The following is a 26,094-nucleotide window of genomic DNA, read 5'->3' as shown; positions in this document are numbered from 1 at the left end:
TAATTATGCGTTATTACATGTGTATAATAACATAAAATATTAGAAAAGTGACAGGAGGACTTAGGAGGTCTTTTTTCTAAAGGTGAACATATGGTTGTAGATGAAAGTTTAATAAAATCTGTGGTTATCAGTTCTTTAAAGAATTTTTAAAAATACTTAAATACTAAATATTTAAAATACTTAATTACACGCATATGTAATTTTAAATAATAAAAAAAACCCTGACAGTGTTTAAGCAGTGAGACATTTGAGACAGTTAACATTTGTAGATTTAAAAGAACATGTTATTATTTTTGATACTTCATGTAACATAATCTAGAGCACCGGGCTTTCTGACACAGTGATATGTATTATATGTGTCTATGTGATTTATGGAAAAGTACAGAATGTTCTTTTTCTGCGTGACTTTTATCTTTCATTTGTATATAAATGTCATGTACGTTATGTTCACACAGTGAATACTTCAAAATGAGGAGGACATGCTACAACAAAACAGACTGGGTGAATGTGAGACTTCGAGGAGGAGTACTGACACATCCTTTTCAACAGGATGGTTCTAGCTGCGGGGTAATGGTCATCATGGTATGGTACCACATTAACGCAATAATATTTTTCTGTAAAATTAGATAAGAAGTTGGGGTGAGAGGTGGGGGAAGTTAAAATAATCTTAAAAGGTTAAATTGTGTAAACAGGACGTGTAACATTTGCAGATGTTTTCAATTAAATTTTATTTTTTGTTTGATGATGGCCAAAGAAGTAATGGAAGAATTCCCAAATAAACCAGAAATGACATTTTTGACAACAAAAAAAGAGATGGCCCAGGCACGAAGGACATTTGCACAGACAATACTTGAGGCCTCCGGTGTGTAATATCTTCTTCAAATGGACATATTTTTTGTGTCAAACTGATGAACACTAACATATAATATATATATTATGTTTTAGTATTTGACAGTGACAACAACTGTGCCATGTGTGCAACGGCGAAACCACCTAATCCAGGACCCTCCATCACTGACTGGGTATAGTGTTTTTAAAAAATAGTTTTATGTTATCTACAACAAAGTATTTGACTCTGTGTCTTTAAGGATTGTAATTGATTAAAACATAGAATTATTTACTTCATGTGTTTATGAAAGTTCATATGTTTTTTTGTTTACAGATCCAGTGTGATAACCGCTGGTTCCATTCTGAATGCCTGGACATGACAAATGAACAGCTCAGCAGTGCTCAGAAGACAGACTGGAAGTGTGTGCTTTGTGTAACCTGATTCCACCTGCAGTGAAAGCTACTTGAATCATCTGCTTATAGTTGTTATTGGTGTTTTGAGGAACACATGTGTAAAACACAATGTGTATAACATTCTTGCTTTGTGCACGTACTTTAAGTATTTCCTTTTTGATTTTTTGGGTTGATTTGTGTGATGACAGATAATGAATAACAATATATCTAAACTGTGTAGTAATAATATGAGAAATCAGTAATCTGAGAAATGTAATGTCTCACCCTGACCGGTCGCAGCAGATGGCCCTGCCCCTCCCTGAGCCTGGTTCTGCCGGAGGTTTCTTCCTGTTAAAAGGGAGTTTTTCCTTCCCACTGTTGCCAAAGTGCTGCTCATAGGGGGTCATGTGATTGTTGGGTGTTTCTCTGTATGTATTATTGTAAGGTTTAACTTATTATGTAAAGTGCCTTAAGGTGACTATTGTTGTGATTAAGCACTGAATTAATAATGTCTAAAACTAAAGTTGCTACTTGAGGTGGTGTGTGAATGACGTTTTGAAAAATTTAAATTTTGTGTGGAAAAAAATTTCTTGTAGTTAAGCAAATACTTCAATGAACTCATTTTGTTCGGTAATGGATTAGGATTTAATTTTATCAGAAAACCGTACAGTAATATTGGCTGTGGATAACAGGGTGCAGAGTGGGGGTCACCCAGAGTCAGAATCCAGTGAAATATCTGCGTCACCTCTTATAGTTTTCCTGTAATCTGAGCTCAAAGATGAGAATATATAGAGTACAGTACAGTAAATTGTGCAAAGTTTACTATCAATTTTCAGGAAAACCGTACAGTAATTTTGGCTGTGGATCACAGGGTGCAGAGTGGAGATGGCCTAGAGTCAGAATCCAGTGAAATATCTGCGTCACCTCTTACAGTTTTCCTGTAATCTGAGCTCAAAGATGAGGATATTAAAAGTACAGTACTGTATATTGGGTAAATTTTATTGTTAATTTTCTCTGAATCATACAGTAATTTGGGCTGTGGATCACAGGGGGAAAAGTAAAATAGTGTCAGGACACAAAAGACTGCGTTTCTAAGCCGGTCTTCATTCAACTGTAATATGCGTAAGAGTAGTGCAACCACATTTTCGGTGCGGCTGGCGGTGCGGCTATCTTGACTGTGACTTCGTAAGTGAGGGCTCACTTGACCGTAGTGAACTGAAGAGGGTGCTTTCCAATCATCAAAAGTAACAAAGTCATTGAACACATTATGTAGCTTCTATCTAAATACAATATAGCATGTCCAGACTGCGGGGTTTTGGAAACAAATTAAAACGTACAGCTCTGTTGTCTGTGAAGGTTCTCAGTCATCCAGGTCCTCGTAGTCAAAGGAGCTTGCAAAGAAAAGCGTCTGGACTTCTTTAAGTTGCTTGAAGACGTTTCACCTCTCATCCGAGAAGCTTCTTCAGTTCTAAGGTCAAATGGTGGAGAGTCCCAGATGTAATTCTAGTGGGAGTTTCCCCCCAAAGAGGGACAAAGGACCCCCTGATGATCCTCTAATCGCCTGAGCCAAGGTGTGAAACTGGGTGTGGGTCCCAATCAGCCAGAGTTTCGGGTGAGTTCATTGTGAAACCTGGCCCCACCTTATCATGCGAATTCCTGAGGTCAGATGGCCCAGGATGTCAGTGGGCGTTAAAGCGTCTGGGGAGGGAACTCAAAACTGGATTATAGATGGCAGAGAGTTGGTGTGGTAAACTATAACGTAAGTTATAAAGGCAAAGACTACCTATCCAAGGTGTATGTGGTTCGTGGACGCAGAGTTCGCAACCTTCTCAGCCGCTCCTTGTCAGTGCAGATTAACCTGGTGAGAAGAATTGATGAAGCAACGATCACTGCCACCAGGAACCAACCGCTTTACGGTGAACACAGAACACTAAAGACTGAGCCAGTCAAAATTCAGTTAAGGGACGATGCTGTGCCATACGCGGTGCATACGGCACGCCGTGTGCCTTTCCCCATGCTGCAGAAAGTGAAGAAGGAACTACAAAGAATGGAGAACCATGGTGTCATTGAGAGGGTGACCCAACCTACCGAATGGTGTGCCCCAATGGTGCCTGTCTTGAAGAAGAACACAGCAAGGGCCAGGATCTGCGTCGATCTGACAAAACTGAATAAGTCTGTCAAAAGAGAGCGCTATATCTTGCCTACCCCTGAGGAAACCATGTCCAGGTTGAGTGGGGCAACGGTCTTCTCCTCGCTGGATGCAGCCAGTGGATTTTGGCAGATCCCATTGCATCACGAGAGTTGCAAACTAACAACATTCATCACGCCATTTGGCAGGTATTGCTTTAAGAGGCTGCCCTTTGGGATAACAAGTGCACCAGAGATCTTTCAGCGAAAGATGTTGGAGATCTTAGAGGGGCTCGAAGGTGTGGAGGTCTTTATGGATGACATCCTGGTGTATGGGGCCACTGTGGAACAACACGACACCCGACTTGAGAAGGTGCTGCAGCGCATTGAGTTAGCCGGATTGAAGCTCAACCGAGAGAAGTGCTCCTTCAGACAGAGCCAGCTTCGCTTCCTAGGGCACCTGATCGACTATTCTGGGGTCAGGCCAGACCCTGAGAAAGTGAACGCCATTCTTCAGCTGCTGTCACCAGAAAATGTGCAAGAGCTTAAACGGATCCTAGGAATGGTTAATTACCTGGGCAGATATATTCCCGCTCTTGCCACAGTATGCCAGCCATTGTACGAGTTGCTTAAAAGCAAAAACAGTTGGACCTGGGGCCACCTACAGCAGGCAGCCTTCGAGAACATTAAGAGTGCGCTCACATCAGCACCTGTTCTTGCCTTCTATGACGTCAACAGACTCACAGCCGTATCTGCAGACGCCAGTAGCTACGGGCTTGGGGCTGTGCTGCTTCAGCTTCATGGCGCAGAGTGGAAACCTGTTGCCTACTGCTCTAGACGCCTCACAGAGGCTGAAACACGCTACGCACAAATCGAAAAGGAGTGTTTGGCAAGTGTTTGGGCCTGTGAGAAGTTTGATAAGTATCTATGTGGCTTAGATCGCTTCAGGCTTGAGACCGACCATAGACCTTTGGTGCCCCTGGTCAATAGCCGGGACCTTGACAATGTTCCATTGAGGTGTCAACGCCTCCTGATGAGGCTCATGAGGTACAAGCCGGAGGCAGTTTATGTCCCTGGCAAAACGCTTGTCATCGCCGATACGTTGTCACGGAGTCCACAGACTCGGGCTGAGGATGACACTAGCACTCACAGTGAAGTGGACTGCTACATAGCCACCGTGTTACAGGGCATTCCAGCGTCCCCAAGCCGAATGGAAAGCATTAAAGCAGCCACTGCAACGGATGTTGAACTACAGACTGTCATCACATACATACGCAGGGGTTGGCCTGCATACGGAGCTAGTGTGCCATTGAACATTAAAGCGTACATGAAAGTGAAAAACGAGCTATCGAGGCTGGCGGCCTGGTTATACGAGGCTGCAGAATTGTCATTCCAAAGTCACAGAGAACAGCCATCCTACACAAACTACATGAAGGGCACCAAGGCCTCACCAAGTGCAGGGATAGGGCTAATTCATCTGTGTGGTGGCCGGGGCTCTCCACTGAGCTAAAGAATGCAGTGCTGCAGTGCCACACATGTCTGGCACAGAGGCCAACACAGACAAGGGAGCCGCTCATCTCCACACCTTTGCCGGATCGTCCATGGCAAAGGATAGCACTGGATCTCTGTGAACACAACCGGAATAATTACCTTGTTGTGTCGGACTACTACTCACGTTTTCTGGAAATACTGCACCTACCATCCACGACCAGTGACCAGGTTGTTCAGAAACTGAAGTCGACCTTTGCTAGGTTTGAGATCCCTGACGAGGTGGTGAGTGACAATGGCCCTCAGTTCTCCAGCTCTGAGTTCCAGGCCTTCGCGAGAGAGATGGATTTTGCCCACATAACGTCTAGTCCCTACCACCCACAGGGAAATGGTCACGCGGAGAAGGCAGTACAGACTGCAAAGAAAATCCTCCGGCACAATGACCCAGTGATAGCACTAATGTGCTATAGGTCTACTCCCTGTACCACTACAGGCTTCAGCCCAACGGAACTTATTATGGGGAGGAAGATCAGGACAACCCTCTCTACCTTGGAGAAGAATCTTCAACCTAAATGGCCCAACAAAAGAGAGGTTAAACGAAGGGATGCTGGTCAGAAGGCCAAGCAGGCGTTCTACTACGACCACCGCCATGGTACTAAGCCCCTACCTCCACTCCATCCAGGGGATGCTGTCCTAACTAAGCTGGACCAGGAGAAGGCTTGGGCAACACCGGCCATCATCTCCAAGGACAGCGTCACTCCGAGGTCCTATCTCGTTGCCACACCCCAAGGTGCGGTGCTGCGATGGAACCGCCGCCATCTCCGCCTCGAACCATCTCCATGAGCTATGCCACAACCCCTTCCAACACCCACTGTGGACACTGAGGAGCTGCCATCTCAGTGCGCTGGTGTGTCCACTCCAGAGACCCCACCTTTGGCCCCTAGTCTGGCCCCAACGCTTGCACCCACTCACGCCGACGTACCGGATCAGTTACGCACGAGGTGCGGCCGGGGATGCAAGCCAGTCAAGAGGCTGGATCTGTAGACACTGGGGTAATGGGAGAGAAGGAAGGACTGGGGAGTGGGAATGTTGTATTGTTGCTGTTTTGCACTTATGGTTTGAGCTGCAACCAATACTGCTGTTACCTGGTTGAGTTAATTACCTTAAAGGTTTACCATGTTTAATAAGTCCTGTTTTGTGGACACTGCCCTTCAGGCCGACAGTAAGCCAATTGTGCCCGGTCCTTAAGAGAACCGACCAGAGGCTATTATAGTGTCACATGTTATCATTGTGTCGTTGCTGTTCTATTTGGGGTTTGTTATTGGAAATAACATGAAAAGAGGGTCGAGCGGGTGGTGTTGAGGCTTTACGCCAACATGACATGCTTTGCGGCAGGACTGTCTATGTGCAGTTCTTCTCTTAGCTGCCACACCCGTTGTTGTGCTGTTATAACCCATGCTGGATACACGTTCAATAAAGCAGTATCATAAGAAAGCTACTGAGTGGTCATTCTACAGTGATGTGTAAAGTTTATCTTGCCTGGCTGGGCAGCTCTCTGGGTGCTCAGCACCCCCAAAGCTCTGATCCTAGAATCGCCCCTGGATGTAACTACAGCCCAGCCCATGCAGCAGTATATGAATGACTAACCTCGTATTGTGGATGGATTATCTCAGTTGTTCTCCTACTGAAATTTGGTCCTTTTACAGCATCCTGCCATGCGATTACATTTGTTCCTGACCACCGAGAACACTCACGTTAACTTTTATCGAGTGGAAAACAAGTTCGCTTGTTTATATTATGCTAACATAGCTGTGTCGCTAGCGGTCACGTAGCACATCATTATATACCAGCTAGCCAAACTTCAGTAACCCTACAAACGTCACTGCTGTTTAGTTTTCTGTCTTCATTTATGTTGGAATGATAACAGATCTGTACGTTTTAATTTGTTTCCAAAACCCCGCAGTCAGGACATGCTATATTGTATTTAGATAGAAGCTAGCGAGCTAACTTCCTGCTAACTTCTAACTCCGTTAAATGCCATAAATTCCGTTTTCATGGATGCCTGGATGTTAAACTCAATTGTTACACCTGGTAGAGCAGAACGCTGATCATTTTATTAAAGATGAAAGACTTTAGACAGTTTTTCAACTCTCAGTAATGCCATAGTGATCGTTTGATATATGGACCTGCAGCGGTCCTACTAGATAGTGAACAATGGTGCTGTTAAATCACTGCACATGAGTGAATGAGTTTGCACTTGGTCCTGAATCCACCAGCGAGCGTCTCTCATTTCATATATACTAAAAACCACTCTGCTGCTCTCTGGCAAGGAATGTGGTGGTAGATATCAGTTTAAATACTGCATTGATTCCTGATAGAAGAGACCACGACCACCACTTCATTTACACAGACACGTCAGAGAGAGAAAGCGAGAGGAGGGGGCGTGACACCGTGGAAGTGGTCAGCTTCTGGGCTGACAGTGAGTTAAAAACCGGTAAACTCTGAGTGACTTTCAGAAAGCCTGGACAACTACTTGCCAGGACCACTTTAAAAATTATAAGAAAGTTTGTGACTCATTTGAAGCGAAACATAAAGACTCCACTTAAGACTTTTGCACTATATTTAGAGGCAGTAAGCAGTACATAAATTCAGTCAAGTTACAATTCGACGTGAACTGGCTTGAGACCAGAGAAAATGAAGCAAGAAATAGGATTTTTGTTTCACTTAATCTCGATTCCTTCCTTTTTTACTTCCGCCCTTAGACTTGAAAGCCCCGCCCTGCTGTCCGTCTCTCACACACAGAGAAAGTGTGACGCTGTAACGCGTTGAGGGAAAGTGACATATGAAGGCACAGTAAAGGGGTGAGGTGCAGTTTTCTCCTCCTACAAACGGGCTCATTTCTCTGCCATTCAAAGGGAAGTAAGTGCAGACCTTCCGAGGACAAAGACAACTTCTGCAGGTTTTCAAAGCATCTCCAAAGGTATGTGATGGTTATATTTATGGTTGAAGCTGCAAACGTGACTGGAAGGCGTCCGGTCACAGTCGTGGCGAAACTTAAATATGCATGCTATTAGTGTGTTTTTACTCCGAGCTCCGTGACCGATAAACGGGAACGTCACGAACCTTTCGCTGTCTAAATTCGGACTATTAGCTGAGGTTAATGACGGACCACGAAACATTCAGACACATGTCGAATAAAAAAGCATTTTTGGAGGGGCGGAGGGTTATAACACTGACCCAAAGTGAACGAATCCTAAACAGACTGAAGTTTGCTGAAAGCTGACTTTATGGGTGAACTTTTGTGTGGCATTATGGGTCATCGGGCTCGGTATAACAGGCTTATTAACTTTATCTCCTGTGATGCTACGACACGCGTGAACAACCAGCCTGAGGAATCACCTGATTTTGTTGTGTTATACAGCTGTAACACCGGGCGTCTGATGACTGCAGCGCTCTCACTTTTCAAAGAGGCAAAGATGCTGCCTTGAGCCAACAGTGCTGACTTGGGGACTGGTCTTAATAAAAGATGATGCCTGAGGGCAGAGGTGGGCTTGACCACTGTGGGTTGGCACTGGCAGAAGTAGATATGGAGTGGAAGTGGACTTTGGCAAGCGCGCTAAATCGGATACGATACAGAGAAGATTAGCATGGCCCCTGCGCAAGGAAGTGGGCTTGAATATACTCAGATGGAAAACATGATAAGGTGATAAAATATATTTCTCTTCTCAGTGTGGTCTTATTTGGCAGCGGTTAGAACAGAGGTGTTTCGTCAGCAGAGCAAACAGTACTCGCCCTGTCAAATCTAAACAGATACACATGAATGCAACAAAGGAATTTAGGGCCACATTTAGAACACATATTATCGATCGTTTTGTGAATAAAGTTGTAAGTTTATTTCAAGAAAAAAGTCAAAATGTGGAGATCACAGTTGTTCCAAGACAAAATGCCTTGTATAGATGAGTTAGTGAAACAAATTGATCCATCTTGTGATACAACAGGCATCTTCTTTATTACACGAGGGTTTAAACATCAGTATCCTTGCATCGGTCCATTACCAGCCCTTTCATTTTGTACAAATCCAGCCAAATTTGTGTGCGTATTCCTTCTGAGAAGACGGCAGCTCTGACCATGTCTGGTCTAAAAACCAGGCAGGTTGAGCAGCTGCTCAGATTAGCATCTATGAGAATAACTGAATGTAATATGTTTAACTAGCGTTTAATCCCCTGTAGATATTGACTGTTAACCACACTACTCAAGCCTTTTAATTTAGCATTTTTTTCTTTTTTAAATTAATATATTTTATTATACTTATTCTCCTTTAGTCTCAGCTGACTGCAGGTTTCCCCAATTTTTAAACAGCCCATTTGTATAAATACTGAAACTAGTTACCTCACAGCACATTGTTAGTCAGTGGGCTGGTTTTAGTCATTATGTAAGTGTCCTGTTTATAAGGTTGGGGAAACCTGAAGAGGTCACCTGGATGAGTGACGAAACGTTTCTCCCGCTGAAAGCATCCAGAGAACAGAATCAACCTTTTGGGGATGGTGTTTTATTGCTTTCTTCCGTCTCTGTTTGACTCTCTGTACCAGTGGATTAGACCCCTACAGTTCTTTATTTTGGCATCGCCAAGGCTAACTTGGAATGGACTTGAAATTCAGGATAATAAGAGGACAGGCGTGCCTCATTGTCTGAATAAAACCACTAAGTGTTTGAACTTTGTGAAGGCTCTCTGATGCCACTTCCATTTCTTACAATTGATACAAAATACTTTAGTCTATCCTGCACTGACCTGGCCTTTACAGCACGGCTGATTTATTCTATCAAGGTGACCGCTAATGTAGGGGTGGGCGATATAAACGATTTAAGATAGAAACGATATAAATTTGGCCAACGATAGAGATTTTGACTATATCGCTCTATCACGATAGGGCATGTTGATGATGTCATCAAGCTGCGCCTGTTTTGGTCGAAAGCATCGCACCGCGGCTACAACCATTATCAACTGCAAATTATGCCGGGCGACAGTCATAGCAAAGAGATGAAGCACTTTTGAAATATTGGGAAAGCCAAAAACTGTGTTTCCTGCACTTCCGTAACATTGATTCATTAATGTTGAATTCTCTCGCGGCTGCTCTGTTCCCATGTTGTTGCAGTATATTAATGACTAACCTCGTATTGTGGGTGAATGATCTCAGTTGTTCTCCTGACTGAAGTTTGGCCCGTTTACAGCATCCTGCTATGCGATTGCATTTGTCCCTGACCACCAGAATCCTTCACATTAACTTTTATCGAGTGGGAAAAAAGTTAGCGTTCATCCTCCAGCTTCACTGTGCTAATGTTATGCTAACATAGCTGTGTCGCTAGCAATCACGTAGCACAAGATTATTTACCAGCTAGTCCAACTTCAGTAACCCTGCAAACGTCACTGCTGTTTAGTTTCTGTCTTCATTTATGTTGGAAGTGGTAGCAGAGCTGTACGTTTGAATTTGTTTCAAAAATCTCTCAGTCAGAACATGGTATGAAATGTTTAGCTGGAAACTAGCGAGCTAACTTCCTGTTAACTTGTAACTCCGTTAAATTTAATAAATTCTGTTTTCATGGATGTAAAACTTAATTGTTACACCTGGTAAAGCAGCAACGCTGATGATTTAATTAAAGATGAAAGAATTTAGACCTTTTTTTAACTCTCAGTGTTCGTTTGACTTTGGGACCTGAAGCGGAGGAAGTTTAGGACCCAGATTACTCCTGAAGCTCCTCACTACGGCAGCTGTAATGCTCTGACAATCCATCAAGCAGTGCGGCTTACCAAAGTTGTACTAAAACATTTTTTAACAGATTTCTGCAGCCAAAATCGGTTTGAGGTCAGTAAGCACAACCAGAATTCATACATAAGGCACACTCTCGATTTTTGAGAAAATTAAAGAATTGTAAGTGTGCCTTATAGTGTGGAAAATACGTTATACAGAAGAAAAGAATATATTGTGATATATATCGTTACCGCATGTGTTTCAAATTATATCGCAATATGGATTTTAGGCCATATCGCCCAGCCCTACCTCAGCCCTACCCAGCCTTACGCTAATGCACATTAATGACACAACTTAACACCTGCTCATCCTGTGGCCTGATGCATTAGACCTCATCACTGTTACTAATAAAGTAGCAAATACCTTTTGAAGGAATGCTGTTCACGTGTCCAGAAGAGTTCAGGAAACTTGGAAAATAAATGCTAAGGTTGTGCACCTTACTAGGACTTTGTTTTTGGTTTTTTTCTTGTTGCTTATCTGTATCGTGCTCTGTGTGTGTTTGGTTGCGATGAGAAGAAGTGACATTCCCCAGAGTGAGGTTTGTAGTTCCTGTCCTCTAGAGGGGTGATGTATCTCTATTTTTACCTGGCTGTATTACCATGGTAACATACTCTGACCACATAACCAGGTCATGTTCAGATTTTTTGTTTAAACTTGTCTCCAGGTGCCACGTTTCACTGCTTCTTACATTTCAAGTATTTTTAAAGTACAATGTAGATTCTTTTTTATTTCCATTGTTGGGGAGTGCATTTTAAAAGTGCGAGCTGGTTCCTCGTGCATTACTAAAAGCACTGAATGAAGCATGGCAGAGCTCCTTCCTACTCTTAATGAATTTTAGGCCACAGGTCACATTTACCTGTACAGTTATTCTATGCACTTTAAGGACTTTCTTTATCAGCTTTATCTTTCTGATATCCATGGTCAGTTTATAACATCCTTTTCCCTGCATGCTGCTAGATACAGTTACACTAGCTGCATGTGAACATTTTGCAGTCAAAGAACTTTGACTTCAACATCTTCAAAGACGTGTGCAGCAGAAAGCGATCAAGAGATTAAAGCATGCAACACATCACAGCACATATCATGTTTGAAAGTTGCCACAAAAGGAAATTCATGAGACCCCCCCTTGGTGTCTGCTGCCCATATCCTGACAGGTTATGATACTGTGTGTAGACAGGATGCTGATTGGTTGAAAAACTACCCAGAGCAAGAGCAGTGTTAACCACAGTCAGCAGAGAGACCTTGACAGATGACAGTGGACAGTTTTCATCGTTTTTAACACTTTCCTTTACTTTTGTGCAGCTAAGATAGAAGAGCAACCAACATTTTTATTAAAACATGTAAACATGATGCAGAGCTTTGTAGAGCCAGAGCGCCAGCTGGTTATTGAATGGATTTTCAAAATAAGAGCGAGGTCCACTGAAGTAATGTGTATGGATGTTTGGTTCTTGTGTGTAGACAGCTGTACACTATGTGTTCAGCACAAGTGGCTTTGGTTATAAATGTGTTTAACTAGGATTTACTGTGCACCGTATTCATTAACCAACAAAGGACTCTGTGTTTGTGTTAGTCTGCCTGATGGCGTCCAACAGCTGCATCAATGTTGAGTTTTTGGATACAGTTGAGGATTCCTTCTACTTTGGAGGTAAAAGGCATTTTATACTTTCTCAGTAGTTGCCCAGTCTGTACATTTAATAATGTCATTATTATAGGTTAATTATACAATTATTTAAATTTTATTTCTATTGTCTTTTCTTCAAAATGTGAACGCGTCCTCTGAAAATCTAAAAGTGGTTCCACAGGGTAAAAGGATTTTAATATTTCTCTTATTTAATTTCATTTTAGAATATGATAGGAGAGTAGTATTGTGAGGCGTGATGTGAAGGTCATTGTTGTGTTGTTCTCTCAAAAATACAGATTTGGAGGAGGATGATTTCAGAAAGGCAAAAGAGCCCAATTATTGGTCCATTGAGAGCACGAACAGATACCTGATTTTAAACCAAGAAGACACATTCGTGTTCGAGACCTGCTGTGGTAAGACAGAGTTCTTCTTGTTGTTATGGTTACTGATGGTTGGTTGAACTTGGCAGGGCTCAGTAGGTAGAGTGGTGGCCCCATGATCACAGGGGCAGGGGTTCGATACCCCTGAGCAAAGGTACTGTCCCTACACACTGCTCCCCAGGTGCCCAATAATCAATATCAATAAAGTATTCAAAAAAAACTTTGTGGTTTTAATTTAGCATTTCCACAAACAAAAAGTTTGTGGAGCTGCAGTTTGGCCTGTCCTGTTTTGCACACAGAACAAACACAGACACATACAGATGAACAGAACAGCAGTATATCATCACCTTTGTGCTTTAAAACAAGACATAGCTGAATGACATGCTGCTCTTGCTTGTCCTTGTTTCCTCTTCAGAGAAGAAACTCTGCATCTGGTCCTATTGGAGCTCTACTCGAACCAATAAGGAAAAGTTGCCAGTCATGATCTATGCCAAAAAGAATGACCAGACAATGGTGGTATGTTATAAGGAGCAGAAAATTCAAGCTGTACCAATGGTAAGTACAAAAAAATCCCGAGTTGGTTTTAGTGCACTCGCAGTTATTCTGATATTCATCTCATTTCACATTAAAAACAAAAAGATAACATCTGTACTGGAAGCATTTTGCTCAAAGCTGACATTCAAAGTTAATCAGCAGTATACTCTATGTGTATCTCTGAGGTTTGGCCTGTGCTGCAGAAAACTGGGCAGTCTGATGGTTTAGATAATAATAAGAATCCAGTATATCAGTAACTGTGTGATTTTACTGGCCCACAAAAACCTTTTATTTTTATATTTTTAAAAACGAATACAGTTTAATTAATAAAGTTGATTTTTATTCCAAAACAATGTTACCAATCTACTACACTCCATGCCCCCCTTTAGATTCACCTCTGCTCGTTGCAGGTATATAAAATGCGATGGCTGCAGGCAGCCTTCAGCAAGCTGCCTGATTTAAATATTGCATCACACAAAGTCAACCGTCTGCTTTCATTTTAGCTGCTGTAAAGTTACTGATGGTTTTCACTGTGTTAAACACTGACTGGCAGCTACAAAATTACCTTCTCTTCATACTGGAACTTGTTGAACACGTGGTTTGAACAAGGCTTTCCCCAGTAACAGTTTAATGGTGATTACAGGAACAAGTGTTGCTGTTAGATGCTGGAAAAACATCTTTCAGTCCACCTGATTTCCCCATCTCTCTCTCTGCTCCTTGCTTTGAAGAACAGAGTAACATGAGTTCAGTTTACGCTTGACTCATTTCATTCTTTTGAATTACTGGATGTTTTAAATTCAGCATAAAGATCCACTTTGACGTTCTGTTGTGTGCTGATCTCCCAAACTGTCACGGCTGGGGCAGCAGTCGTGTGGAGTTATTTAAGGACCCAAAACGCAGGCACCTCAGAAGTGAGGAGGCTTTATTGAAGGAGGTGGAACAAATACACAAGGCGAGAAACAAAACAGAGTAACCTAAACTGGGAAAACTAAAAAGCAAACCTGAAATGATAACCGAACGGGGAGGGGGACAGAACCAGCAACAGGCAGGAGAACACACAGGGCTTAAATGCACACAGCAGTGATCAGGGGATGAAAAAACAAACAAAACAAAAAACAATTCCCACCTTAATCTTGGGGGTAGCTGCTATAGCTGCAAAGAGTTAGCTGACATCATTTTGAAACCTATGGATTAAAGGTATGTGTCAATTCATAGGCCACGTCCTTCGAAGACAGTGCGAGGCTGAGAAATTGGCCGTACCATGTACCATTCACAGAGAGTTGGGGAATGTTGGGGAATGGCTGCAATCATCTTTCAATGATGAGGATGTACACATCCTGGACAGGGAGGAACGCTGGTTTGAGCGCTGAGTCAAGGAGGCCATTTACGTGAAAAGGGAAAGACCATCTCTGAATCGAGGAGGGGCCTAAGGGTACATCTGTCACCATCTTACAATGCTGTGATTGCAGCCATTCCCCAACTCTCTGTGAATGGTACTCATGGTTGTTGATCAGTGGGCTTTGATCAGTGGTCGTTGATCAATGGTCATGAGAATTTGCATAATTATGATTAAGGAACTGACCTCCCAGCCCATTGTTCCTTCAGTGGGCTGGTTTCAGTATTTATGCAAATGTCCTGTTTATAAGATTGAAACCTGCAGTCAGCTGAGACTGAAGACGTCACCTGATGATGATGAAACGTTTCTCCCACAAAACGCTACGTCCAGATGAACAGAATCAACTTTTGGAGATTTACTTTCCCGGATGATTGAGCATGCATCAAGATGAAATTCTGGGATAGGTTTGGCCACGAAGGATACACCCGACCCATCCTTCAAATTTTAGGAGGTGACGGACGCATTTGTTGGCCGCACTTGGAGCAGCCTTCGTCGCCTGGCTGTGACATAATCGGCCTTCAAATGCCGCCTCTGAAGGATGCAGCCCCTTAAGAATGGGATGTCACTCAAGTATGGTGTACATTATACTTTATAATCATGTTTCATGTGTAAGTTGATCAGGATCAACCAAACTGATATTAAGTGACAAACACCAGGGCTCGCAAAATCGCTTGCCCGACGTCCCAGGGCTAGCGATTTTTCCAGTTGGGCTACCAAAATCTGTCTCTGCCCTGCCCGTCGGGCTATCATAGGAAAATATATGTCAATGCTTTTGCATTCTTTCGGAAATGTAGCTGGGTAATTATGTCATTGGCATCAGAGAGCCACTGTCAATATGTGACATATTTAAATCGTTTGAATTTGCGCTTGTTTTTTGCTTTCACTTTGCAATCGCGTGAACTGTGTATAGAGAGCGACAGCACTGATTGGTGAGTGATGATAATTTGCACCAATTCCTCTGACATCATCTTATCAATCGTTAGCTTACTATGCAAACATGACAAGTGAAATCTCCTGCAGCTTAAACATGTGAGAGGTTGATCGTGCAGAGAATCGCTGAGCGTTATGTGAGTGTGTGTGTAAAAGCAGCAGGATATATATTTTAGTTCTGCTGAGCCAAATAAGACGGGTCAGGGTGAAGAAGTGACAGCCAAAGAAAAGCTTACCACAAAACGGAAAAGTTATGACAAATCAGACTATAAGGCAAAAAGAAAGTGCAGCTTTATGGTTTCATGGACAAAAGAATTTCTGTGGCTGCAATATGACGAGCTAAATAACCAGGGCTGCACATAAGTGGTCCGCAGGTGCGCATTCGCTGTCAAAATAAAAAACGTGCACAAGATAAGAAGTTGCAACGCGTGTTTGCATACATAAGATTTTCTGGAGGAGGACAGACATTTGTTTAGAACTCTTAAAGATGTCGAAGAAGCTCCTTTAAGCAATTACTGTGATGTTCCTCCACCTCCAAAGAAATGTCAGGAGTCCGAACCACAAAAGAAGCGCGTATTCTCGGAAAAGTGGTTGCAGGAGGTGAGCTGGCTTCAAACAAATCATGAACACACAGAGATGTGGTGCAGAATGTGCTGTGAAAATCCCGCTCTAGGACAAAAACAGCCTTTTATATGGACGCAAACGCGCGCTGCAACTTCTTATCTGGTGCGCGTCTTTTATTTTGACAGCGAATGCGCACATGCGGACCACTTATGTGCACCCGTGTAAATAACATAATGTTCTGCCGGGTGTGTTGTTGGTTTTCCCTCGATTTCTGAGTCAACAAGCGCCTTTGTTACTGGGACCAGTCATTTTAAGAAAGGCCCCCATTAGAACCCATGAGAAATGCAAGAGATGCATTATTGCTCAGTCTGCAATATCTTTCCCAGAACAAACACCAATTGCAAATAACAAACTAAAAATAAACCTGAAAATCTGTTTAGAACAGCTACTATGTTGCAAAGAGTGAACTACCACTGGCACAATGTAGCAGTCTTTGCAAACTTCAAAAAGCAAACGGCCTCGATCTTGGTTCCACTTGCCTCTTACCTGTGACTTCAGTGGAAATTTCAAATTCAGGATCTGACACAGACTGATTCATGTTCACAGTTCTTACAAGTTCATAGAAATTTCTGTCCAATTAGAACCAAGTATTTGAGTTGATGATTGTAATTTTTATACAATGTTGTAATTTGTGTTTCAACTATTTTTTGATTAATGTTTTGTTTCCGTTACAATATTATAATTTAATGTATAATATTGTAACGGAAACAAAACAAGAAACAAAACATCAACATGCTCTTTTTTATTCGGGCTACTTAAATTTATTTTGGGCTACCAAAAACTGAAGAGTCCCTGCCCGAAGGCCTACCAGGGATTTTGAAATTTTGCGAGCCTTGAACACAGACTGAACATTTGATACAGTAAAAACTTCAAAAGAAAACAACAGTTTAATCTCCACGTGTGAAAGGTCCACTATACTTGATCTGCTGTGCATCAGGATGAAACAGGGATTGTTACTCTTTTTCTCCTTATGTCTGTCCATAGACGCTCCCCACAGACATCCCTGGAACGAATCACGAGGCTTTGTTCTACCAGACGGAACTTCCTGGAACTAACAAGTATAAGTTTGTGTTCTCAGTAGATTCCAGCAAAGTTCTTGGAGTTGTGGATGAAAACAGTTGTTATAAACTGACCCTGCTTTCTGAAGGTGATAAGGTTGATACGAGAGTTGAGTTTGAGTGCAAGTTATCTAAATGATGAAAAAAAAAGTCATCTGACTTGACTGAATGCAGATATCCGATGTAACAACTTCTTAAAGTCATAACTCAGAGTCTGTGATTTAAATGGAACAAATCTGATCTCAAACCATTTGCAACCTCAACGTGCTCCCTGTTGTATCATTCTAAGATTAAAATGTGTCCATCCATAAATCTTTAGTTAAAGGCAGCTTTGAAATGAGTTTTATCTCATTTGAGATTTTGTTAGTATTCAGTTAATCATTGGATATTGTGAGGTTGGACCCATGCATGTTTGGTTTGGGCCAGTGTAACCTCAGATTGAACCCAAAATTAGAACTATAAGCTCACACAACAATCTAGCTATTAGCATTTGTACATAAGAATAAAGGCTTTGTACTTCTTTCATTGTGTTTCTTGTTTTGTCATGAGTGGTGTACTTCAAAGAAAGTTGAAAACGGCCAGGCTCTGTTAGCACGAGCTAGCTCGACTAATCCCCGTCAGACGGGTAAGACGACAAACACGTCAGAGGAAATCTGTAAATCCTATAAAAATAAAAGGCAACACCAGCGCTGTAAAGTAGTCGAGGCTAATGTGAGATGAACTTTTGTGATGGAACATTATTAATATTCGGCCAGTGTAAAAAGGTTCAAATGGAGCCGTGGCACGTACGCACTCGGGGTCGACATGTGTACTCTATAAGCTCAACGTAACCTGCTAACCCATCCACTGCTCTGTAGTACACCCCAGCTGAGCCTTGATGGAAAGAACAGAGTGACGCCAAATGTGGAAGCTGGAATAAAACATGTTTACTGCACAGGTGTTGTGACATCACACTCACTCCAGCCAAACACAAAGAAGTGCTGGTGTGGAAGCTGCATGCAAAGACTGTATGTGTGTACTGTGTATAAGTGCATGTTCCAGGATTATAATGTAATGGACTGCCATATTAAGTCTTATTTTACTGATTTAGGATTCAAATAAACATTTATTTTAAAGCCTTTTTGTTTCTTTGAAATTTGCAGATTGCAGCAGAAACTGATCCACATACAAAGTATAACATGACCCCATAGAGACGCAGTCGTGTCCTGTTCCTGCCTCGAAGGTTAAAATACGATTTAGCCAGTCTGACCTTTATTAACCTTGAAGCAGAGCATTAATAAAGCTTCATAAGCACACGCTGTCTGCTCCTACAGCAGAGCCCACGGCTCTCTGCACAGCTGCAGCGTTGCAGCGACAGCCTGGTCGCAATGGCACTAAAACACTAGGTGGGGTTAGTGTGTGCTGCTGCTGATAGGTGTAAGAGAAGAGGCAGCATGTGCACACACTGGAAGTAAACATGTTTAAGAGATCAGCCACACAAAGGACGCAAATGAGAAAGAATGAACGAGAGCTCAGACGGCTGTATTCCATCAGACTTGATCAAGTCATGGCTGTGTCGTTAAAACATGTTTGTAGCTTAAATTTGTTCCACGGTTACTCAGGAACAGCCCAATGAACACAAACACTTTCGAATCAATGAAATATTGTCAAAATGATATTTACAGAGAACACACTGATTTCTTTTGTTAAACACGCAGCCAGGACCAGTGTTTGGGTCTTCCTGAGCGTCCACAGTCATATTCACTTGCTCCAGAGCAGGGCGACAGCTTTGCATATGCCCACGTCGTTGTAGTTGAAGTAGCAGAGACCAGTGAAGGTGATCGTGGACAGGAGGAAGAGAGCCGCGTTGGCCATCTTGATCTTTGCGTCCCCGTGAACGTAGTCTGTCAACACCTGCCCGAGACCCCTGCAACAACACAGCAGAGGAAAACATGAGCAGCCAGTGGAGACAGAAGGCTTTGCTTCAGCAGGGTTACACTGAAGCGCTCTAAATGACTGCACAGCATAGATGGAAAATGTTCTAAACTGTTTCTAAACACGTGATGACAGCCAGGAGCCTCAGCCGTCACGTGCTCGCTCTGTTCTCACTCTGCAGCCTGACACACTAATACTGGAAATACCAGCTGGGACTAAAACGCTGCAGCAGTTGTCCAAACCTTTAATTCTTTTTAGAGATTTGAGGTCCACATTATAAAATATGATTTCTGAGCTGCAAAATCTTCATCCAGTGAGTCACAGTAACAGCTCGTCTTATGTTTGAGTCATTCAGGCTCTAATTAACCAAACTAACTGAGCATAAGTGTCTCCAATTTGCATAAAACAACTTATATTTTCTGCTGTAATACTTCTGTGACCTCCAGGGTCAGTATACCATTTAAATGTACATTGATAAAAAGCTGCATGATGGTCAATAAGCATAGAAACATTGTTCGTGTCAATAATACACAATCACCTAATAAACCAGCTCTATGAGAGCTGAAGGAGGAAATATTGTTTCTCTCTTAGTCATAAATGCAGCCTGGACAGTGGTCTGTTGTGACAGACTGGCGAGACCTTTTAGAGCTTTCAGGAAGTGAAAGCTCTAAAAAAGGACAGCTTAGCGTCACTGTTCAAATAAAACACAGGCGTCAGGAATATTTTACCTGAGGCTTGCGAATATTTGCAACAACATTTTAGAAGTGAAACCAGGGATCAGCTGCTCGTCTTACCAGTGTCCGTGAAGGGTCAGGGCAGCAGCCAGAGAGTAATCGATGACAGGACCAGGGTTGAAATAAGCGACAGGGCCCATGGCCAGCAGCAGCACGCTCAGCACTCGCTCTGCCGTCCAGTGCAGAGACGCCGCTTTGGAGTGTGAACTCGCTGTGAAGCAAGAGAAACCATCAGAAGGCCGAACAATGTTTTTTGTATCTAATGTTGCACAAATTGTAACAAGTATGTTCAGTAATCCATCAGCGTCCAACCAGTGAAATTGGCACCAATCTGAGTGTCTGAGGGTGACGACGTCTGCAGCTCTGATCTCACAGGTTCAGTTTGTTTAAGCTGCACAAAGCAGACGTGCAGCTGTGACACTGTCCTTGTATGGACAAGCAAGTAAATGCAGTTTTAAATGATGATTTTATGGTTAAAAATAATAAAGTCATCATTAATGCTCAAAAGCCTCTAATGTAGCTGAAGCGGGCACATTTCTCTCACAGGAAAACTGTTTCTTCACTATAACAAAGATGGAAACCTTTCTGTTATAATAAGATAAGCTGGAAATCCACATTGTTACAACCGATGTAGAATTTAAGGGCAATTTAAACACCTGAAATTGTGATATGTTGGACAAGGATTTATTTTCTTTATCTCGCTTTGCACGTATTAAGTGCCTTTGTTGACTCACGGTTGGCGTTACGCAGCTTTACAAATGTGAACTGATCAGATATGAGGACTGCAGTGACAAAAGAGCGAAAGTCCAAAGAAAAACAGACAAAAATAAGAAGGACTATTAGTCACTAAAGTAAGAAAAGGTCAATCATATTCTGGCTCATTATGAACGTATTTTTACATTTGAGCAAAAACAGGAAGAAGGCGCCTTCATTCTGGACCCACATCGTGGGTAAACCACATGACCTCCAAACATGTCACCAAACATGTCACCACCTGTGTTCATGTGGAAAAAACGCTGCGTGTACACGTGAGGGCGAAACCATGAAGGTCCAAAACAGGAAGCAAAGCGATCCTGCTCCACTTCAGACACCTGTACCTGCTGAGCGGTTGCCAGGTTTGTGACGCTGACCACGCCCGACTGTGACCACGATCGCATCAGGGTTGTTCCAGGCTCAGTGATGACTGCGTGTGACACAATCGGCCTGCAATGGCTCCTCCTTTCGCCCTCGGGGTGTAACGCTCCATTCTGCTTCTCTCTCACCCTCCATTAAGATTACAGTGAATGCAGAACATGTCTGAACTCGCCATTTTCTGCTTTTGGAAAGTTAACCAGCTCCTCAGATGCCAGGACTGCCCCACTGGACCTCCACTGGTGTTGAAATGTAATGTGTGTCACACAAAAGTAGAACATGTGCAGCTTAGAAAGCTGATGTAAGTGTGTCAGAGCTGATGACTGCCACAGAGGTTTCTGAGGTTGTGTATTTAAATATTCTACGACAGCACCTGCACACAGGGCGCTACACTTTCTCGTGCCTACTTCTGCTCGTCAACACTGACCCTGCAGATTCTGTGACGAATGAATCCTCGCCGTCAGCAGGTTCGGCCGCTCCAGGTGTTTGTGGGGTACGGCCAGCGGCCTGACCAGCAACGCGCTTTGATAGAACAGAGCTGAGGAGAGAAAACAGAAAGTCACGAACAGATCTGGCACCTGCTGCTTTACTTTTCCTTTCCTCATAATGTTGTGTATGTTTTGTATGTGTTCAGTTTCTAAATTTAAAACAGGTACTTTCTGGATTTGCACAATGCTGAATTTCACCACAAGGGGGCGGTGTTTCACCAGGCAGTGTGTTGACATGTTTTCAAGTGTATGACGTCGCTCTTTTAACCTAATTATTTTTAAACTCCCATCTTTTCCAAGAAGCTTTTCCTTTACTCAAACTTCCAACCTGTTTATTTCCTGAACAATCCCACATTTGTAAACAAAATGCATAATCTTCTCTGCTCACTCCAAACAGCTTATTCTGCTGCCCTATGTGACTGGAGATGGGCTGTTAGCAGTTTGTTCTTGATGGTGTGTGTAGAGAGCCAACAGGCAAATCGTCCTGCAAACCTTGACTGTAAATCTTTCACAGACTGCCTACGGTTTCCAAGGCTACGTTCACACTGCAGGCGAAAGCGCATCAAATCTGACTTTTTTGACCCTATGCGACCTAGGGGTGGGGAAAAAATGGATACTGTGTAGCATGGTGATATTTTGTTTGCTAATAATGTATGGATACAGGGACAGCAGAAATCGATATTTTGTTACAAAAAGGTTTTTGTGCTCTGACTTCAGAGCATGTTGATCCTTTTTCTGAGCAAGAATCCTGACATTCCTTCACTGTCCAAATGTGTTTAACTTGTTTTTGCAGCAATAAACATGACAGTTTACTTATTTTAATTTAAGACATGTTTTATTTTAATTAAGTTTAAAACTTTTTTATTTAATGTAAAATTATATTTTGTTTTCATTTACTTTCAAATTCTTCAGTTGCTGAAGGGGCTGCATAGTTTTCATAAACTGCATAGTTCAGAATAGCTATAATTGTACCAGATGGTTGATTCAGTTAAGTTGGACTAGACTGTAATACAAACCGTTCAGTTTGTCAACAATCAAACTGAAATGAGAGAAAGACTGAGTGTGAGACTTTGATATTAGAGAAAATGAATATTGATAAAGTTTACCTTTATGTACAGAATCTGAATATCGCAAAATATTTTTAAAAATTGCAATAATATCGTATCGTGCGTTAAGTATTGTGATAATATCGTATCGTGGGATGTATGGTGATTCCCACCTCTAATGCGACCCATCTATCCGATCATGGTGTGACAGTGTGAACGGCACAAATCCGATATTTTCAAATCCGATCTGGGTCACTTTTGTATGTGGTGCTGAATCCGATACATATCTGATGTTTTAGAAAGCTGCTGTTTGATGGTCATGTCGTATTAAATCCGTCTTTTACGTCACTGACACAAGACAGACGCCAATTATCAGCGCGGGAGAAGACATCGCGAACGCTTCCTGACCATCTAGTGAAACTGTTGGGAACAACGTTGGAGAAACGTGAACATTTTATTTGTTCTGTATAATCTGCAGATTCTGACAGAAATCTGCAACTATCCTTTGAAGCAGCGCTCCTCTAAAACAGCAATAAGGATCATTATTAGCTTATTTACATTATTATGTCAATAACAAAATAACTTAAAGCAAAATTGGGAAACGTGAAGTCCGAAGTCTTTATATTAAGGTCATCAGTCAAACAATACTGTTGCTCTGGGTCTAAACAGAGCGCGTTGTGTGTGACGTCTTCTTTTGCGCATGCGGCCGCTTTGAGCGTCACACTAGAGCGCGTTTGCTGTCGCATTTTATTTGTAGTGTGAACGAGCAGACAAAAAAAAATCGCATTTGATCAAAAAATCTGAATTGAGCATCAAGACCTGCAGTGTGAACGCAGCCTAAGTGCTTACGGTGTGAGGAAACTATTTTTGTGGTGTCAATAGATGGAACATGGCCTTCAGCGGTACCAGGGCTCACTGCAGATAACACTGCATCTTAGTTTTGCAAACATCAGTATAAAAATTGCCCTATGGCATGGACCCTACACAGATCACTTAAACGTGGTGTGGTTGGAGCAGAAACCACACAGAGCAGTGTCCATGCTCGCAGGTGCTGCTAATCAGGCATCTGATCGTCATTGCAAGCGTTCCTTGCTCAACTCTACTGCTAAACACAAAAATGTATTTTCCTTACAAATATGGTACTATTAAAGGTGAAATAACTGGCCTTCCAACATCTTCAGTGCCAAGAAGCACTTTTAAAAAGAAATAATGACCCAAACCAAATTTCCTTACTTTTTATGCCAAATGTATTTTTTAACCTCCTAGGACCTGGCGTCCACACATGTGGACATCACATGTTCTCTTGTCTAGACCAAAATACTAAATCCTGCTCTACACGGGCCTGATATCCACTTACGAGGACATTATACTGCCACTCTTCTATTAAAATTTAAAACAAATGTCCTCATATGTGGATCTCATGTTTCTCATAAATAAAAAACTGGTAAAAATAAAATAAAATAAATAAAACTGGTAATTCTTTGTTTTTACATTCATCCAGTCCCAATAAGCCCAAATAGCAAAGAGAAATTAAAAATGCTGCCATGGAAGAGTTCAGGTCTCAGGAGGTTAAACAGAGTTATTTACAATGAGTAAATAAGTTTCCAACATTGCTTTCATTAGCCACTCTTTGTTGCAGTGCTTCCTACATGGACTCCATTTCAATACTGTACATTCACACAACGAGTTTTAAACTGCGATACATCACACACAACTAAGTTAAAATAATTAGTGGTGTCTTTACTCTACGAGACTCTGTCCCCTTCGAGCTCCATAAGCATTGGAGCGTTTCCCTTTGTGCACAGCAGCACTGTGTTAATGATCTGCTGTCACGTCATGTCTGAACTGAAAAATATAAATGAATAAATGAGGAACTGAAAGAAAGCTTTGTGTTTTTAATTAAATTAAATAATAGATGTTTTTTTCCTGGCACAATGGGGGATGACAACAACACGAATAGACAGAAGTGGCGTAGGTCTGGAAGTTCACAATAGGTGCTTCTGTGTTAGCTCACAGTCAAGATCAAGCATTTTAAGTTTCACAATGAACACCAGCGGAATTTAATCAGACAGAGTAAGCGTAATTATAAATATCACACACTGTATATAATTCTTTATAACAACATTTATATTTTCTTGTATTTGTTATGAACATATGAAGGGTAAGTAATAGTGCGATTACAGCTGGAAATCATCCACACAAGCAGCCAAACGAGAGCAGCCTTACCCTAACGCAAACTTTACTGTGCTCTTTAAAATGTCAAAGGAAGGGAGCCGATTTTTATTTTATTTCTTTAAGAGGCCTGTCATTGACTACAAATCTTGTAATTCAGGTCTTTTGCCTCCTTTTTCCTTCAAACTAATAATTCTCCAACTTCTGAATAGTCTTTGGTGGACAGTCGTGAGCGATAACGCCGCGGTCCGACAGCGATGTCACCATGCTAGCAAAGCGCCCTTTGGCACTACTCATCACACCTTCTGAGCTCCTAGCTGGCGCTGGCCACTGACAGGTAGCAATAAAGCGGCTGATGCTGACACCAGAATGCTTCAGTGAAGCCGTGAACTTGAAAACTGTGATCTGCAGCTGGCGTCGTTTGTTCGTCTACAGCCAACACTCGACTTCACTTCCGTCAAATCGGCCTGCTGTCGAACTGCGGCACTAAAGTAAGCACACATACTTAGAGCAGTCATAAACCCCGGAGAGAAGCAGCGCTACTCACGTTTAATTCCTCTGCGGCACACAGAACTCAACCTGACGACGGCCGCCATGATGAACAACCAACCAAGGTCACGACAGTAACCCGGATGTAATCCTGTCGTCGTGGCGTCACAAAGATTGTGGGTGTTCGAGATGATCACCTACTTATTATTGTATTTTAAATAAATACCAATAAATAATAATAGTACAACACAAGAAATAAATTAATCTAAAATAATTAATACGTTTTATTTATATTATGGTTTTATATGTTTACAGATATTTTCTTTTTTTATTAAGCTTTATATTTTGTGTTTTTTTGTTTTTACTATGGACATAAAGTCTGACAATAAATATCGATTGATCGAATTGCAGCAAATGATATAAAAAATTTATGGGGAGCAATAAATCACTAATTATTTTTCTTAATTAATTTCTTAATTATTGTAGAACCATCTGCAGTACTTCTTCAATGTCAACCTTTTATTTTGTTAAAACAATGATTTGCTGATTGACTGTTTTAGTCTTCCATACTCGTGGAACATCATCGGACGCATACAATTAGAACTAAATGCCACCAGGATACACTCTGAGAAACATCTGTAGAGACACATGCATGTTTGTGATCAGGTAAAGAAGACATAAATGTGTTTTTACTACGTTGACCCCACCGGTATAATTCATTCCTACACACTTTCATAATTAAAAGGTAAATAAACAGCACCAGTGTTTTGTTTGTTGTTATTTTATTTTCTGTACTTTGACTTCTTTATGTGAAAATAAACTGTGAATTCTCTGTAATCCTTCATTAAGCCATTCCTTCTATAAAACACGTCTTTACAGCTGGATGTGAAACATGCGTCTGTAAGCTAATAACCGTACCTGTCCGTGTTTGGGG

General features: G+C 41.9%; 2 protein-coding genes, 1 long non-coding RNA gene and 1 other non-coding gene across 4 annotated transcripts; 3 read left to right on the top strand and 1 right to left on the bottom strand.

Annotated features, from left to right (window-relative positions):
* Positions 1–645: 645 nt before the first annotated feature.
* LOC146504552 (uncharacterized) lies at positions 646–8,935 on the top strand. Its single transcript, XR_014877937.1, has 4 exons — positions 646–862; positions 946–1,022; positions 1,163–2,903; positions 8,919–8,935. It is a non-coding gene; the product is annotated as an uncharacterized LOC146504552 (long non-coding RNA).
* Positions 8,434–8,537, top strand: LOC146504553 (U6 spliceosomal RNA). Its single transcript, XR_014868913.1, has one exon. It is a non-coding gene; the product is annotated as a U6 spliceosomal RNA (small nuclear RNA).
* Positions 8,936–12,213: 3,278 nt separating the features above from the next.
* LOC146504551 (uncharacterized) lies at positions 12,214–19,642 on the top strand. The gene is made up of 5 exons (XM_085131079.1): positions 12,214–12,316; positions 12,435–12,446; positions 12,529–12,677; positions 13,060–13,199; positions 17,113–19,642. The coding sequence occupies exons 1-5, from the start codon at positions 12,222–12,224 to the stop codon at positions 17,323–17,325; spliced, it is 609 nt and encodes a 202-aa protein (XP_084987205.1). The 5' UTR covers positions 12,214–12,221; the 3' UTR covers positions 17,326–19,642.
* On the bottom strand, positions 18,091–25,344 carry sdhdb (succinate dehydrogenase complex, subunit D, integral membrane protein b). The gene is made up of 4 exons (XM_085184723.1): positions 25,219–25,344; positions 21,393–21,503; positions 19,895–20,045; positions 18,091–19,092 (listed from the first exon to the last, which is right to left on the bottom strand). The coding sequence occupies exons 1-4, from the start codon at positions 25,265–25,267 to the stop codon at positions 18,927–18,929; spliced, it is 477 nt and encodes a 158-aa protein (XP_085040849.1). The 5' UTR covers positions 25,268–25,344; the 3' UTR covers positions 18,091–18,926.
* Between the last annotated feature and the right edge of the window lie 750 nt (positions 25,345–26,094).

This window comes from Neolamprologus multifasciatus, chromosome 14 (assembly GCF_963576455.1).
Source record: "Neolamprologus multifasciatus chromosome 14, fNeoMul1.2, whole genome shotgun sequence".
Lineage (NCBI taxonomy): Eukaryota > Metazoa > Chordata > Actinopteri > Cichliformes > Cichlidae > Neolamprologus > Neolamprologus multifasciatus.
Note: the sequence above shows the minus strand (reverse complement) of the source record. Positions and strands in the feature narration are given on the sequence as shown.